Source organism: Desmodus rotundus, chromosome 1 (genome assembly GCF_022682495.2).
Source record: "Desmodus rotundus isolate HL8 chromosome 1, HLdesRot8A.1, whole genome shotgun sequence".
NCBI classification, from domain to species: domain Eukaryota; kingdom Metazoa; phylum Chordata; class Mammalia; order Chiroptera; family Phyllostomidae; genus Desmodus; species Desmodus rotundus.
Window position 1 is genome coordinate 164,890,298 of NC_071387.1, and position 17,769 is coordinate 164,908,066.

Below are 17,769 nucleotides of genomic sequence, written 5' to 3' on the forward strand. Positions count from 1 at the left end.
TGGAGATTAAAGGGGTAGACTATTTGTTTCCAGCACACAGTGGGGGGCTGGGATAGAACCACCCTAGGGCTGGGGCAAGTAGGACAATGCCCAGATTTCCTTGGCTAAGACACATCACTGCCACATGTGCCTGACTTTTCTGGTTTTGTTTTTAAAATGTGAATTCTAAAACTTCACAGACCCACGGAAACTCACATTCAGAAATAAGCACAAATATATGTGATATTTAAATTATTTAATATTTTAGACTACCCAAATGGTGATTTCCATTCATTAATGCAGACATTTGAGTTGACCGCATTTAGAAAATGATGCTCAAATAACAGACAAAACCAATTATGAAAAAAATGCCTTCCCATTACTTCTAAACACAAAGCTCATGAGATCATAGGATATTTGACCTAATTTAATTTGCATGGCAGAATCACACACACAGTCTGCACTTTCCGTTAGTTTTATAATTGGCATTTGTGCAGAACTCAGGGAGTAGACTGCACAATTTCCCCCCACTTCCCTGTTGTTCTACCCTGTGTTCTCGTTCTGCAGTTACTTGGGACTTGCCAATCAGTGGTCTGAAGGAACTTCTCTCAACTCTATGAGGCCAAGGTTGCATACAAGTCCTGTACCTTGTTCTCCATCCTACAGTTGAGCCGTGCTCTCCACCACCAGACCCCTGGAAGGCAGGAGCTTGTCCTGGCTTGCTTGCTGCTGTATCCCTAGCATCAAGCCCAGTGCCATAGACACAGTGGGTACTCTGGTATTTGCTGTGTGAATGCATAGAGCCTTAGATGATCTAAGGACAAAAGCAGCAAGCCTAATGGAAGCAGCACATATCACAACATAGTGCACTGGGTTTTTGTGTGTTTTTTTGTTTGTTTGTTTGTTTGCTATGTTCTAAATATCTGGAAAAACATCAACTGGAAATGGGTGCTGTCGGAAGTATGTCAATGGCGGAAGAGAAGCTCTTGTCACAAATGAAAGGAACCTTAGAACTCAGAACGTGTAAGCTTGCAAGTAATATGTGAAGTATTACTTAAAGACATATTTATTCCTTTTGTCTCTATTTCCTACTTCCATCCTGTCTCATCCCAATACACAACTGTTGTAATGTGCAAATATGCATCCCTTTGCTTATGGAAGTTGTTAAAAATTGTACTGTTGATGAGCAAGTGTTTTTGGTTTGCAATGTTTGAATTTATGTTATTGTCATGGATCTCGTTCTTTCTTACTCTGTGTGTAAAGAACTGGTGTGGAGTACCCATGAGGCCTTGATGGAAGAAATACCATATTAATTAAAAATGTCAATGCTTCATTTGAAGTCTTCAGGGGTGGGGAAGTCAGGTATAAAGTCAAAGCTGACAAACGTACCCAGGCTTAGTTCAATAGGAAAGCAAGCCACTAAATTGGATGATAGCACTATGGCTTATTTTGTGTGCTTTTATATTCCCATTTTATACTACCAACTAAATTTAGTTCAAAGTATTTCCTCACTAATCTTTTGACTGCCCTGAAACAGATATTTCCCTTGGGTTATCTAAAGACATTTTCAGAATGACTCAATCATTTCTTAAAGGAATCACATTACAACAATCACTATTATAATATTTAGTTTCCTCTTAAATTATAAAGACTGTATTGTCCTTTGTTTGGTTAGTTGTTTAATGGGTAAACATAATGTATTTCAATATGTAGACATTTAAAAATGAATTATTTGGGGGTTCAGCCTTGTTTGAATTTGCATGGTCAGAGACGCACAACTGGGGGCGTGGGCCCTCTAAGCCCCAAACTTACTTTATCATGAGGCTTTGGCTGTCCAAACCTTCACCATCCCCTAGGTCATACTTGCTTGTCAAGGAAAGGGAAATCTCAGTCTTCGAGAGCAGATTTAGCGTGTTTGCCTTGTTAGGGTCATTGGGGTCCACAGCTCCTTCCCCTGTAGGAAAAATCCATTGTCATTCCCCGACTCACTCGTGACGGTACACGAACAATTAGATGACAAGGGATGAAGGCTCTGAGGGAGGGACAGGCTCTGGGGTCAGGCAGGAGAGCATGGTCTCCATAGAAAGCCACATTCCAATACCTTTAATGTGGCTTTTTAAAATCTTTGATTTTAAGTTAAAATGACATGGGACATAGATACTCAACACATGAAAAGATTACTAAAGAGAGAACTACTAATAAACTCCTTAGAGAACACAGCAAGTAATTTCTAATTAACTTGACTCTTTTCTTTTGTTATGGTCAAGGTTGACAAATCCTTTTTTGGATGTATCTAGAGTTCACCTTCAAGAATATCAAAATGTTTTATAATCTAGAACACTATGAATTATAGAACCTCTAACGGAGTGTACTTATTATGCTTTACGTAAGCTTAGGTATTAAATGCCAAGCAATTTTTGATCTAGGATAGGAAAACCAACCAACCACCTCACCAACCAAACTCCTGAATACAAGCCAGAGTGTAAGGAGAAGGATAAGCTCTTACCAAGAAAAGATTCCACAGTCGGTACTTCCCCCAGCAATTCCAACAGTTCGTTCAGTAAGTCACTTTTGTCCGGCGCGATGGCATCCTGGTGTTCCAACAGGAGCTTCATGTGGACAGCAAGCACGCACACAAAGACAAACGCAATTCTCAACCGGCACCGTACTTACACAGTTCCGTTTCCACCTTTTTATCATAAATTTATTCTGATATTGTTTGAATCTTAAATACAAGCCTGACATTTATTAAAATTAGAGATCCCAGAGAGACACATTTTTTTTTATATTAGAGGAAAATGCCTACTTTTTGTCAGGAAATGGTAGCTTCGTGAAAGGTGCTCATAAACCCCCTTTCAGCAAGATCATGCAAGATCCGCTCCGTGGCCGCCTCGGCCCACCGGATCCCGGTGCTCCGCTGCGCCTTCACAGAACACGCCAAAGTTGGGGGAAAGACTCTAAAGCGGGTCAGGCTGCTTAACTCTTGTAGCCAACTGAAAGGGCATTTCCATATCTCTTCAGAGGAAAACTGTGCAGTAATCAAACACTACAGCTATTTAAAAAATCACCACTATTCGCTATTTCAGTCTGAACGGCACACTGGACTGTCATGGACGGGGATGGCAGAAATGCCCATCTGGTTCCTTGGCCTGAGACCTAGAGCTGGTTCTCCCTTTCACTGTCTCCCCAGAAGATCAAAAATGAGTAACACTGCTGGGGTGTTCGCCAGATCTTAGAGGAAGCATTCTTAACTTTGGCACAGCAGCAGCTTTGGAGGGAAAACTGTGAAGAACACATCTGTGTTCATTTGCATTTAGAATTAAATTAAAACCATGTTTCCAAAGTATACCCCTAGTGATAAGAAATACATATAATTTTAGTTGTTTTTCATTACTATCTTACAAAACTCTTGAATAATAATGATAAAATTCATTTTTTCCATTTTCAATCTGTTTTTTTTTAAAGCTGTATTTAGATACACCATATTTTGCAGTGCATAATGAGTACCCGTGTTTTTGGCCCAAACTTTCAGGAAAAAAATCTTTCATTTTAATTTTTTAATTCACTCATTTATTTATTTATATTTAGGTACTTGTTTTTTGTATTGTAAAGGAATTTTAGCATTTATTTTTAAACATATTATGGTACAAGAAATTTTATGTAACAAATAATTACAAAACACAAGAACAGATACAAGGTACAAGAAATTTGGTACAACAGATCTGATTATTGATGATTATATTCCAGGGTATTGTTGAGCATATGGATATCATTATTGCTTTCTAGTATTATACTTTTAATGCATAAGCATAAATAAAATAATTAAAAATATTTATATAGATGTAGAATTAGTACTACCCATATATAATGTGCATCCTCATTTTTCCCTCAAAAATTTGGCCAAAAAGTACACATTAGACATAGCAAAATATGGTAATTAACATACCATCACATTCCCTCGTTTCAAATGCATGATGTGGTTATTTTTAGGATGCTCAGAGAATTGTGCAGCTGCTACCACTCTCTGATTTCAGAGCATTTTCATCACTCTGAAGGGAACTGTGCCCATTGGCAGTCACTCCCCACTACTTCTTCCTTGTAGACCCCAGAAACCACTAGTCTAATGTCTGTCTCCATACAGTGAGCTGTCCTGGATGAGGTATGTGAATGGAATCATACAACCTGGGGCCCTTTGTACTGGCCTCTTTCACTGAGCATGAGGGTTTCAAGGTTCATCCATGTTGTAGCCTAAACCAGTACTTCATTCCTCTTTTTTGCCAAATAACACTCCATTATAAGGTGATATCACACTTTATTCCTTCATCTGTTGACTGTCATTTGTTCCTACTTTTTGGCTATTATGAATAATAATGTTATGAACACTCATGTACAAGTTTTTGTGTGAACATATATTTTCATTTTTTTGAGTCCATATCCACGAGTGGAATTGCTGCATCACACAGTAACTCCATGTTTAACGTTTGAGAATTGTAGAACTAATTTCCAAAGTGGCTGTCCCATTTCACATTTCCACCAGCAGTATAGGAGAGTTTCAATCATTCCACCTCCTTGCCAACATTTGTTATTACTCGACTTTTTATTCTAGCCATCCCAGTGGGCGTGAAGTTGATATCTCACTGTGGTTTTCATTCACGTTCTCCGATGAGTAATGATGTTGAGCATCTTTTCATGTGCTTATTGGCCATTACTACAGGCGCACCTCAGAGATATACTGGTTCAGCTCCAGACCACAACGGCAGTACTACAACAAAGTGAGTCATAATCTTCTCCCTGGTGGAGAGTCTTGCCTTCAACTTGTAACAAATGCAACATCTGTGAAATGTAACAAGGTATGCCTATCTTCCTTAGAGAAATCTGTATTCAGACCATTTGCCCACTAAAAAATTTTATTTTTAATTATAGTAAAATACACATAAACTCTACCATCTTAACTATTTTTAAGTGTACAGTTCAGTAGTGTTAAGTACATTCAGATTGTTGTGTAACTGACCTCCAAAATGCTTTCATCTGCAAAACCGAAATTCTATACATTGAACAACTCCCTGCTCCACCATTGTATTTTTCTCTCACTGATTCTGAGTACTCTAGGTGCCTTGTGTAATTGGAATCACATGGCATTTGTCTTTCTGCGACGGGCTTCTTTTACTTACCATAATCTTCTCACGGTGCTTCCATGTTGTAGCAGGCATGAGAATTTCCTTCCTGTTGAAGGCTGAATAACATTCCATTGTATGTACACATCGCATTTTGTTCACCTGTTCATCCACTGATGGCCACTTGGGTTGCTTCTTCTTACCTCTTGGCCACTGTATGAGGCTACTATGAACATGTGTGTGCAAACATCTCTTCGACTCTGCTTTCAATTCTTTTGAGTAGATACCCAGAAATGGAATTGCTGGATCATATGGTAATTCTATTTTTAATTTTTTTCAGGCACTACCATACTGTTTCCCATAGCAGCTGTACCATTTTACGTTCCCACCAATAGTGTGAAAGGTTTCCAATTTCTCCACATTTTTGCCAACACTAATTTTCTTTCTTTCTTTTTTTTTTTTTTTGATAGTAGGTACCATAATAGGCACGAGGTAGTATCTCATTGTGGGTTTTTCCCCCCCAAATCAAATGGTAGATTTATTGATTGTCTCTGTTAACACAATAAGGCAACATCATTGTGGTTTTCTGTTGAATTTCCCTAGTCACTGGTGATGTTGAGCATCTTTTATGTGCTTGTCAGCCATTTGTATATTTTCTTTGGAGAAATGTCTATTCAAGTCCTTAGCTCAGCAATTTTCAACCTTTTTCACCTCACGGCACAGACAAACTAATTACTAAAATTTTGTGGCACGCCAAAAAAATTTTTTTTTGCCATTCTGACAAAAAATAGGTCTAATTTTGATCATTCATACCAGATGGTTATTGTTTGTTGGCTGCTGTCGTTTTTTAATTTGACAATCTAATTTTCCCTCTGACAAGGGAAAAGAGGTCAGTGCCCCTGACTGAACAGTCAGGTGTTGCATGTTTTAAAAATTCCTGTGGTTGAATCGCTGCCTGAGCTGATTTTTTAACTGGGCTGGAGGGTGAGTTGTAGGTTTTCTTTGTATATCCTGGATATTCTGGATACAAGTTCTTTATCAGATAAATTATTTACAATTATTTTCCCCCACTCCCTTGGCTACACTTTCAATTTCTTGATGGCACTGTTTATAGCATAAAAGTGTTCAGTTTGGTGAGGCCCAGTTTACCTATGTTTTTTCTTTTGCTGCTTGTGCATTTGGTGTCATAACTGAGAAATCATTGCCTAATCCAAGGCCACAAAGATCTACTACATTTTCTTCTAACAGGTTTTGTGTTTTCAGCGCTTACTTTTAGGTGTCTGATTTATTTTGAGTCCATTTGGAGTGGGGGTGGAGAAAGGGGCCCAACTTCACTCTTGGCATGTGGATTTCCAGTTGCCCCGGCACCGTTTGTTGAAAAGACCATCATTTCCCCACTGAACTGTTTTAGTCCCTTGTTGAAAAAATAATTGACCATCAAATTGAAGGTTTATTTCTCAACTCTCAGTTCTATCCCACTGATTGGCGTGTCTATCCTTATGCCAGTACCACACTACCTTGATTACTGCCTTTTCCAATGTCTTTTAATCTTTAAAATTAGTGAGGAGAGAATATCTGTTTGATCCTGAGCTTTTCTTAACATTTCCTGACACTTGCTAGTTGGGTTTTAAGAAAGGGAGAGAAGGTCTCAAGAGGCATAACTTCGAGGAGGCAACTATATCAAACCCCTCAGTTTTCACTGTATTTATTTACTTTCAAAGTTTCTGTATATTGCAAGGCATCACAGTTTTTCCACTATAGTTAGAGGTATTTTGTTTTAAAGCAAAGATATGTTCTTTTTTAAAATAAAAAGGCGAGTTAATTTAAAGAAAGATATTATATAAGTAATAGAGGTAACATAAAGACATAATGAAATCTGGAAGGGTTGTATATAGGACATTTTGGAGGGGAAGGTAAGTTAGAGACCAGAACAAAATAAGGAAGATGGATAAATTTATGTTCTTGTTCTCTGATGAGGCAGGACAGGTGATTTGGCTGCTGTCTCTGGAAAGGGATGGCCAGCTTCTGCCCTCTATTCTGACAATTATACAAAAATTGCCTGAAAATATCTCCTTAAAGAGTTTATTTTGAGGTTCTACATATTCCTTAGAGAATAAGGGACAAGCATGTGGCCACAGGCTTGGCATGGCGCGCTGCTGCGTGCCTGTGTCTGCACTGTGGACACCTCCTCACTCGCGACAGACAGTAAACAGGATGGCCTTTCTCTGAAATGACATTACTCCCACGGCATTACATCTGCTTCCAACCTAACACACGAAGGAATTCCAAACCCGCCACAAGCTCTGTTTCCCAGGATTGGATTCTGTTTTCAATTTTTGGTCACAAAAGGAAGAGACTATTTCTCTTTAAAGAGTAACAGCCTAAATTAATACAATAACACTTCCTCCTTACTGTCCTTGGGAAAGCAGCCCTCGTTCTAAAAGAGAACTCTCAGCACTTTTTCTGGATGAGGGTCCTGCCATCGGCGAGCGTGCAGACACCACACGGACACGTTCTCTGGGATGGATGATCTCCCATAGGCACACACATGTGGGGCATTGCTCAAACAGGAATGAGTCTACATGCTCATTAGAAGTTACTTTTGCAAATGCTGTGGTGCTGGACACGGACCTGCTTCCTTTGTGATTTTGGGTGTTTGTACATAGAGAAATGAAGCAGAGCCTCTTCATTTAACCAACCAACTCACTCCTGCAGCGGGGCATTCACACCTGCCTTTGTTTAAGGTCACTCGCAATGCTTACAGAGAGCTTCTTGAAATGTGGAGGGGGTTCCCTGCTCTAACTCTGAAAGAGGGAAGAAGTAGATCCAATCTTTCTTCCAAACCTGTACTTGAGTTTTAGTTTCTTAGAAGAGCTTAAAAATAAAGACTGAAATTTTGAGCTGCCAATGTGGCGAATTGTTAGTATATCTCATTTAATGGAAGCTGGGCTAGTACTTCCAAGAAGTGTGTATTTGTTATGTTTTCCTCCTAGTTGTGTGTACCATCTGAAGTCGGGTGTATCCTTAACCAGGGCTTCTTGACCTCTAGTGTGTATCTGAACTGCCTGGGATCCTGTTAGAATGCTGGTTCGCACTTGGAAGGTCTGGGGTACATTTCAAATACACCTCCAGGACTTGGCTTGGAGTGCTAAGGTCCAAAACTATGCTCAAAAAAGTTACCTTTTAAGAACCTAGATTTTTCAGGAAATAAGACCCAACTGGTCTTAAAATAAAACAAAGCCCCAATCCCCCACCAAACCCTCTCAATGTTTAGCCTCTCTTTTTACTTAAACTGACTGAAAAGCCATCTAAGGCTTCTCAACGCCAAGCAAACCGCCCTGCCCCCAGCAGGCACTTAAAACACACTAACAGTGTGTGGCGGTGTCATCTGTGCAAGAACCAGATGGACACATTATGGTACAGCACAGACTGAAACTGCCGTTTCTCAGAAACGAGGGTTTTCAGAACAATGGAAGTGATTCTCTCTAGGTGGCTCTTGCTGAGTGGGGGTGTCTTCTCGTCCCTAACTTTGAACCATCTGTTTCTTTCCTCTTTATGTCCAACCGTTAGAATAGAGAAAACATTCTCATTTTCCCAGGAAATTACTGGAAAAGCTGAAGGAATTCCTGAAAGGGAGAGAGACAGTGTATGGGGGATCAGGCAGAGTGGCCTTGGTGGGCACAGAAATACCAGGGCCTGTCTCCACTAGGGCTTAAGCTGCACATTCACAGTCTGATTTTGCAAATAGATCATGGAAAAAGTAAACTTTTCTTGTTTGGGAGAAGGAGGTTTACTAATGCATGAGTCAGGGGATAATTAATCAAGGGTTTCTTAGAATTAAGTATGTGAGCGCTGGCACATGGTTAAAGTAAGCCCTGTAGCGAGACTAAGCATTTTCAACAAATACACGCCTGTCTGAACTGCGGGTCCATGGCTCAGAGCCCTTTCTAAGCCCACTTACTGAGTGTGTGTTGATGATCTCTTCAATTGAAATATAAATCACCGGTTTGCTGACTGTCACCACATCTGTGTATTTATCCATATTAAACTTTTCTTCTGGCTCAGGGACATCACATGCTTCTTTGAAATACTTCCTAACAAAGAAAAAAAAAGTCTTAAGATAGTCCAATTCCGTAAGTTAAACAGCTTCATAAATAGTGAGGAAATCTTGAATGACGGTTATATCTTTGTTCTCTACCCGAAACCCTGGGGAAAGGTGTCACGACACCTTCCAGGCTGGCTCCTGCCTATGGAAGCTGAGTCCATGTTTCTGGATATTAAACCCAGCTCCTCACAAAGGAATGGAGCCCTTACAGCAGTAAGAGCCCTGTTAGTGACTCCACATAAGAAAATTATGGGCAGGTCATTTAAAGAATATATTATTTTTTAAAATATATTTTATTTATTTATTTTTAGAGAGAGGGGAAGGGAGGGAGAAAGAGAGGGAGAGAAACATCAATGTGTGGTTGCCTCTCTCAAGCGCCCTACTGGGGACCTGGCCCGCAACCCAGGTGTGTGCCCTGACTGGGAATCGAACCTGTGACCCTTTGCTCTGCAGGCTGGCCCTCAATCCACTGATCCACACCAGCCAGGGCAAGAATATATTATTTTAAAATGGCCCCTGAAATTTAAACAAAAATGTCAAGACTGACATTCCTTGATCTAAGATCAATACTTTCTAGAGAACACAATACTCCCCATACCACACACACACACAAAATTAATCCAATTTGCTACTTTAAATGGTACAAGGTCCTGGGTCTTCAACACTCTATCAACCCTTCAGAGCTTCTGTTACCAATTTGACAAAAATTTGAGTTAAACCTACTCTACTCTTAGTTGACCCAAACCACAGTTGTGGCTGATGGAGATGCTATTAAGCACAGACACAGACGTGCACAATGCACCACTCCTCCAGAAGTCAGACTCTGCGACGTCTGCTACTGTGAGCTACACCCAGTGTAGACAGACAGATCGGGAAAGCCAGGTGTGCTGAGGTCATGGTTTAGGAGGGCTCCTTTGCCCAGGTGGAGTAGATATTCCCTTCTATAAAGCTGTAAATGTTTCGTATGCCTCAAACCATCCCTGGTATATCTCCTCAGGGTACCCAAGGCTTATACACAAGAAATGACCTCTACCTTCCCACCCTAAGGCTGGCAGCCATGCTGGACTGGGGTAGGAGCATGCTCCCATGTGACAACTGGTCTTCTGTACTTTTTGGCTATAATTTTTCATGGTTGCTGAGGTACACAAAAGATAAATGTTAGTGAAGGGGAAAAAGGGTGAATTTAAGAGGAGGTGAGGGGAGGCTTTTGGTTCTTTTTAAATGAAGGAGAGTTGGGAACACAGATGGTTGATAGGAATAATCTGAGAAAAAAAGAAGTAAAGGGAGGCTGTAATAGCAGATAATGGAGTGCAGGGAAATGGATATCACTCTCACAGTCAGTGAGAAGACCTAAAATTAGCAGCTTGAGAAATCAAAACTTCCTGTGGTAAGGGGATTTGGAGGATTTTTTTCAAAAGAGGTCATACATTCCAAATAGAGATGAATAATCACAAACTCTCTTTGTCAGTAGATAAATCACTAATCCAGAATACAACTGAAGAATAAGCAATTATCACTTTCCAAGTGAGGCATGAAAAAGGCCACATTTATGTTATATTTCTATGATCTACTGACTGAACGGCAGACAAGCAAAAAAGTGAAGGCCAAGGTGAAGGTGCTTCCTCAGAGCGCTTTGGGGTGAGGACATCTTCCTGCTAGACTCACTCCTTCCGTCGCTGTGGAATGTGATATGCTTTGGAAAGGCACTGAAAGTCAGTAGACTTAAGTCTTACATGATTAATTAGGGAAGGTTTGAGAACAGAACAGAATATACCACACACACATTCCTCAACAAATATAAAAGCTGGATCTTCCCAACTTTTCAAAACCAACTACTCAGTTTCCTACTTATTGTTTGATATAGATAGGCAAGTCTCTCTTGATTGAACAGGTTCTTAAAAACAAACAAAACCCTTAAGTTCAAAAACACAAAAATCAGCTATCTTCATATTTAATGCTAAGTACCGTAAGCCTGTCACATACAACCAAGAGTGAATACTTCATTTCGTCAACAGCAGAAACCATACATATGGGGATGATTAAATGTAACAGGGGTTCTGGGGGTGGGATGGGGAGCACCAGATAGAAGTGACCCAGCCTGCTGTGTCCTCTTTGGCCCCCAGTGCCCACTCATAGAAGAGGGGCATGCAGCCACCTAAGGTTCCTGTCCCCCAACTCCAGCTCTGAACGAGAACACACATTGGAGAAACTTGGAAGTTTCTCCAAAAGTAATGACCCCTCTCACCTGAACTTCTGATATGTGTCTGATAAATAATTGTTTGTAGATGCGAGATGCTCGTTTTCTCCTTCGAACAGCTTGTTGGAGGCTGCGTGCTGAAGGACCTTGGCCACCGTCCCCAAGTTTCTCCTCTGGTCAGAATTTATCTGGCCGCCAGCTGTCATGTCGATGATGTCAAAGCCGTCTGGAGCTACGATAGCTGGGTTCATGTACCGATAGTACAGGAGGTTCCCGACAATCTGGAGTGACGCAGAAGACTATTTTTCAGAGAGAGAACACTCAAGAGTTTGGGTTTTTTCCTAAAGTAGTTGAAGGTAGTGAATATAATCACACATTACTAATATAGTTAAAAAAGTTATTTTTTTGGTGAAAAATATGCTATTTGCCCCTGACAAATGATCTAATATAGAGAGTCTCAATAATGTGTAAGGTCTCTAAATTAACCACAGCATAATCAATAACCTTGATAGCCATTAGCAATAGATGTGTAGCTTATTATAAATGGCCATAGAAGGTGAAGAAAATCTTACAAAATGGTGTTTTGATAATTTTGGATCATACCCCATGAGATTACCCTTGAAAATCTACCTTTAATAGCTCATCTTCTGTTGCATCGGGAAATTTCTCATGGATCGAATTCTTCAGTACTTTGGCTATATACCTCAATCCATAACTGCATGTAAAACAGATGACAAAAGAAAGGAATGGAAAAAAAACTAAGTAAGAAAGGAGACATCAATTGTTCTAGTCAACTAAAGCTGAGCATTTTCCTAAAAATTCAACCAAAAATGAGATGGTAGCGGAATCACAGGACTTCCACGAATGATAGTAATGGGGTGCTGGCTTGTGCTGTTTCCCTCTTTGGAGGGTAGTTATGAATTTAAAACGCAAGTATAGGCCAATGTTTAAAGTAGTACAAGAAATACAGTATGAGAGAAAAATCCCTATGTTCACTACTGGGGTTTATTTTGTGCACTTTTTCAAGAACTTTCAGCACAGAATGCTGAAGCTGCTGCGTATGCACTTACGGCAGTAGGTCCAGGGAGGAGATGATGGAGTTCAGGACTTTGTCGGTGACACTTCGCAGGCTCTCGTTGGATGCGTCCAGTTTACTTTTCACTTCTGGGTATGTTAGAGCTTGTTCTTCGGTCACATCGTAAGGAAGATTGCTGAAAACACAACAAGGGCTTTTAATTTTATGGGGCTTAGGTACGTGCATTTCTATCCTTGACACGTTGGTTCTACAGTCAAACTTCGTGCAGTGAACTGGACTTTGCCCACTGACTCCAGTGACAAAATGTTTGCTAAGTGAGCGGCGGCCTCACACACCTAGACGGTCCTCTCCCGCCAGTGGAGTGGGGTTGGGGGGCAAGAGGGGGAGCTCCAGGCTCTCCCTCTGAGCTCTCCTGGCAAAGTGACAGGTAGACCCAGGTAATGCAGACCCAGCTAACTCTTTCTCTCCTGCCCCCTTTTAAAAAATTATAAAAGGCAGTATGTTCTTTACAGTAAAAATTACATGTAAGCCAACAAGAGAAAATGTCAGTTTACAGACAACTACTTTTCACATCTTAGTCCATAGCTTTCTGGGTCCTCCTTCTATGTATGTGTGGGTGTGGGCCTCATGGGTATAATGCAGTTCACATATACACACCCCCCAGGCAGATCCCACGTGTGAGTGTGTGTGTTTGCACAAGCATTTCTTTTTAAAGAAAATGGGTTACAGTACTTCACTGCAACTGAGACTAAATTGTGAACACTTTTTTCATGCCAATAAATACATTTCTAAACCCAGATTTTAAATAGTTACTTACTACTCCATTATGTGCTTCACAAATATTTATTTAACAAATTCCCCAAAGCTAAATATTTGACTTTGCCCAACTTTTGCTACTATAGGGTTGTGACATCCATGAAGGTCTCTGTGCATATCTGAATGATGTCACAAGGCATCCTTCACCAGGAAATAAGAAGCTAGGATTGCTCAGATCTACAGGCCACCACCTCTAGAACAAGCCAATCCCACCTGGCTTGTTGATGCTTACACGCTAAAGTTACTCACTTCGTAGATCTAAAAATGTATGTATTTCCAGTGAAGAGACAGTGTGTACCATTTCTAGGTCTAGTTTAGAAACACACAAAGAACAACCAAGGGGGAGGATTATAGAAGCTGTGGCTTTGGAGACCAGCTGGTACTGAAATTTGACATCATCATGTACTGTGAAGATGAGCAGTAGTCCACGGATGTGACTTGCACGGTATGTTCAAGTAGCAGTTTTCAGCTACAAGAATATTTAAAACATGCAATGCCTGACTGTTTAGGCAGGGGCACTGACCTCTTTTTCCTTAGATGGTCAGATAAAAAAATGACAACAGCCAACACAGCAATAGCCATCTGGTGTGAGTGAATCAAAAATAAACCTATTTTTTTTTTGTCAGATCAGCACAAAATATGTATTTGGCATGACGAAAAATTTTGGTAATTAGTTTATGTGTGCCATGAGGTGAAAAAGGTTGAGCATCACTGTGTTAAAGGGAAGTAACATCTTAGATTGAAGTGGAATTTACAGTAAATTTTGTTCTTTTAACAGAGCTTGATAGTTTAAGGATATATGTGTGTGTGTGTGTGTGTGTGTGTATATATATATTTTACACAGGTAAAAATGATCATAAACCATGATTGAAAAACAACGTTTTCCTGGCTTTGTTACCTGGCTTCTCCCGTCTGTGTTTCTAGCTGGTTCACCCAGGCCTTGTACACCTCTACAGGGTTCGTGTTGATGACCAGGGACTTGTCGTCGATGATCTCCTTCACCACGGGAGCCAGCAGCTGGCGCAGCGTGTTCTGCCCACGGGCGCCTCTGTTGAAGCTGACGACCATCTTGATGACGGTAGGGTTCCCAGTAACGATGTCCTGCACCTGGTCCACCTTTGATCTAAGAGAGCCCAGAGCAAAACAAAATGGTTTGCCTCTGTGCATAGTTTTAAACAGCGTATACTCTCTCTGGCAGGTGAGGGCTTCGTGGGGCTATGTTTTTCTCCACTGAAGATCAAAGATTGTGTGATTTAAAAGGAAGCTATCATTTGTAAGATGAGTGCTCCTTATTTGAGAAATTGAAGGATTTAAAAATGGGTTCTCAGGACAGGCCCAAGTGCCGAGGCTCTTCTCCTTCCTGGGAAGCTGTGAGGGTGTTAGGGAAGGGCATAAGGACACACCCACATTGGGTTTTTAGAAGATTGACCTGCTGGCCGTGTATCTGGCTCAACTTTCATTCCAGCTTCCTTTCCAGGTAGTGGCTAATTCAGTCACATCTTGGCTAATCTGCTTCTTTTTCTTGTACCTTGGCCCATGCTATTTCATTCACCATTGGGCCTTATTTCACCTTTCTATTTGTTTTTATAAAACTATAGATATTCTTCAAGGTTTTGGGCCACCTGCCTCCTCTTCCATAAAATCTCAATCAGTTGACCTAATCAGAACTTTTCTTACCATTCCTGGGATCTGTTACACCACGCGTGCCACTCATTAGAACTTACCTTATTCCTCCGTGTGGCACACTGTTTCTCATGCATATTCTTTGTCGTGCTGGTTTATACACACCCTGAGGGCAGAGGCGCCTGGCTAATGTGCTTCAGGGACACATAGAAACCAGCCTAGCTTCAGGTGTCAGAAAGTCAGAAAGGCAGATAAACTCCATCTAGTTGGCTAAGGGCATTTCTCATCCCCACCCCCCATTGATTAGCTACATATGCATTTTTTTATATTAACTGAGTCAGAAAACAAATGAGAGAAAATAAGCTGAAGTTCCAGTAAGACAGGAAGACCATTTAGCAGTGATCCTTGTCCTCAACCATTTATGGCTTTATTACTCACAGAATTTTGATTAAGTTAAAGTTTCATATTAACTTTCAAAAAGCTTTTGATTTTCAGTTGTCGTATAGTTGCAAAGTCAAAACTTAATTCAGCATTACAGAAGGTATAATTGGAGGAAAGTTGTATCCGAGTATATCAATAATGATGTAGAAATTTGTTAAAAAATTTGATATATTTTAATAGGTATAAATAACATAAGGATCATTTACAATTACTTTTAGTAAATCAGAGATAGCCACCACTAACAAAAGAATCTGTTCATTGGTACTGTTACATATATGTTTATATACATACTTTACTTCTTCCTCCAGAGCAGTTTTAAAGAGCTTGAGGAGTAGATATTCTTCTCGCTGATTGGAAGCATAATTGTATAGTGTGAAAATAACAGTATCCATAAATTTAGTAGACTTGTTCTGTGGCATCTGGAAAATCAGCTTAGCCAGGTATAAAGGATTCGTCTAAAACAAAAAAGGAGAGAAGGGAAAAAAAACCCCAAAACCATATTTAAAATATTGTTAAATCAGAGAAGAGTACCCAGTTCTCTGTCAATGACTTGCTATGTATACAGCAAATAGAACAGTCTCCGGCACAAAACAAGACTTTAAAAGGCACCAGTGAATCTTAATACTATACTATAAGAAGTTATATTAGAAAGTTATGATAAGATTTAAATTTCATATACTCTGTGGTATATGAAGCATAATATATTATATATACTTTACACTGTGAAGCATTTTGAGCCACATATTAATGTTTATTTTCGAGGCACAGAAGGGGAGCGGGTGGCCAATAGAATTTGGTATCTGAAGAGACTGGAAAGCATGGACCAAGGGCCCCGGTAAATACTGTCCTAGAAGGAGTGAGGAACGAATGGAAAGAAACATCTCATATTCTGACACTAAAAAGAAAAGGATGCACTTACATGTGAAGACAGGGGGGTGGCTATGTTTTATAAGGGGTGAGCACTTAGGAGTGAAGTAAAGACAGAGGTGAAGATCAGGATAGATGATGGGGAAAATGCCAGAAGAAACTGACAAGAAAAAAAAAAAAGACACCTTAAAAATTGACAAGAATTTTAAAAACATTGAAATGGGGCCCTGAAGGGCTCAGCTGAGGATGGAGTCCAGGAGAGGCAGCAGTGCTAATAGGGGTTTCTCCATTAGCTACACCAACCAGATGAAGGTCAGCAGAGAAAAGAAATAGTATTTAGGTTATAATGACACACTCCTACTTTTTATCTTCCTTCTGATCAAAAAAGAAAATTTGCCACACAAAGAAACTAGTGTTCCTCTAATATACAGTTGGACCTCCATACCCACAGATTCTGCATCCATGGATTCAATTAACCACAGAACGAAAATATTTGGGAAAAAAGTTACTTTATTGCTGATGGTGTAATATATAGTTAGGTTTACAATGGCTGTATCTATTCTGAACATGTACACACTTTTTTCTTGTGATTATTCCCTAAACACTATAGTATAACAACTGCTTACGTTGTATTAGATGTTATAAGTAATCCAGAGAGGACTGAGACTACATGGGAGGAGGTACAGAGGCTCTATGCAAATACTGCCTCATTTTATATAAAGGACTTGAACACCTATGTATTCGGTATCCTTGGGGGTCCTGGACCAAAAACAACCATGGACTCTAAGGGACAACTCTACCCAAGCAGTTTGGCGTTAGTATTTTTAAGAAAGTTCAGATTCTAGTTTATTTTACTACTTAGATTTACTTTCAAGCCTATAATGGTTGGCTGAAATTTTATGAATAAGCAGCTCAGGACAAGTTTCTTTATAGCTCTGTAGTGACTCTTTCCCCACACAAAGCACATGGGATTATGACAAAGGAAACCTACTCTAAAGCTAAAGAAGCCCCTCCTCACTCTTCTCAGACACCCTAAAGACTTTAAACTTAGGCTCATACTGCGGAGACAAACCCAAAGCAAAACCTATGCTAGTTGATGGGCTACTTTGGCTAAGAATTCTTGCCAAGGCACAGTCCAAAGGAATCCAGACCTTTGCTATTCTATAGTTTCTTCACTGATCTGGGGCTAATGTCTCCAAGGGAGAGAGAAGAAAAGGTAAAGGAAAATACATGATTAGAAGGGACGTTTCACTTGGTACAACTGAATGGCCATGTCCTGGGACTATCAGTTTTGATTGTTTGGGGTATAAAACTTGGTAGAATTATTCTAAACATGCTGCTATGCCTTTTCTCCTTCTTATTAATGAGTCTCCACTTATGGAATGGGTAAACAATGCAAGTCTTAGGCCAATGACTAAAATTTCACTTTCATGTGACATAAATTCTATCGTAGAAGCTTTATACACTTGGAAGTTTGTGGATATCAAAAATGGTAAATGTCTAAAATTAAATTTATAACTGGTGGATAACTATTACCTTAATTTAGGCATCCCCAAACCCTTCCCTGCCTAGCATAAGCCCCCTTTCTTTC

The 17,769-nt window shown here is 40.0% G+C and overlaps 1 protein-coding gene across 2 annotated transcripts in view; it reads right to left on the bottom strand.

Annotated features, from left to right (window-relative positions):
• The window catches only part of IQGAP2 (IQ motif containing GTPase activating protein 2), a 263,135-nt gene that overhangs the window by 17,714 nt on the left and 227,652 nt on the right, over window positions 1-17,769 (bottom strand). For both annotated transcript variants that reach the window (XM_024563618.3, XM_045197804.3), the window contains exons 23-30: window positions 15,603-15,766; window positions 14,146-14,370; window positions 12,466-12,606; window positions 12,026-12,110; window positions 11,444-11,676; window positions 9,055-9,187; window positions 2,486-2,588; window positions 1,792-1,933 (exon numbers count right to left, since the gene is read on the bottom strand). In XM_024563618.3, the coding sequence (XP_024419386.2) occupies window positions 1,792-1,933; window positions 2,486-2,588; window positions 9,055-9,187; window positions 11,444-11,676; window positions 12,026-12,110; window positions 12,466-12,606; window positions 14,146-14,370; window positions 15,603-15,766 (1,226 nt within the window). The remainder of the gene's footprint in view (window positions 1-1,791; window positions 1,934-2,485; window positions 2,589-9,054; window positions 9,188-11,443; window positions 11,677-12,025; window positions 12,111-12,465; window positions 12,607-14,145; window positions 14,371-15,602; window positions 15,767-17,769) is intronic.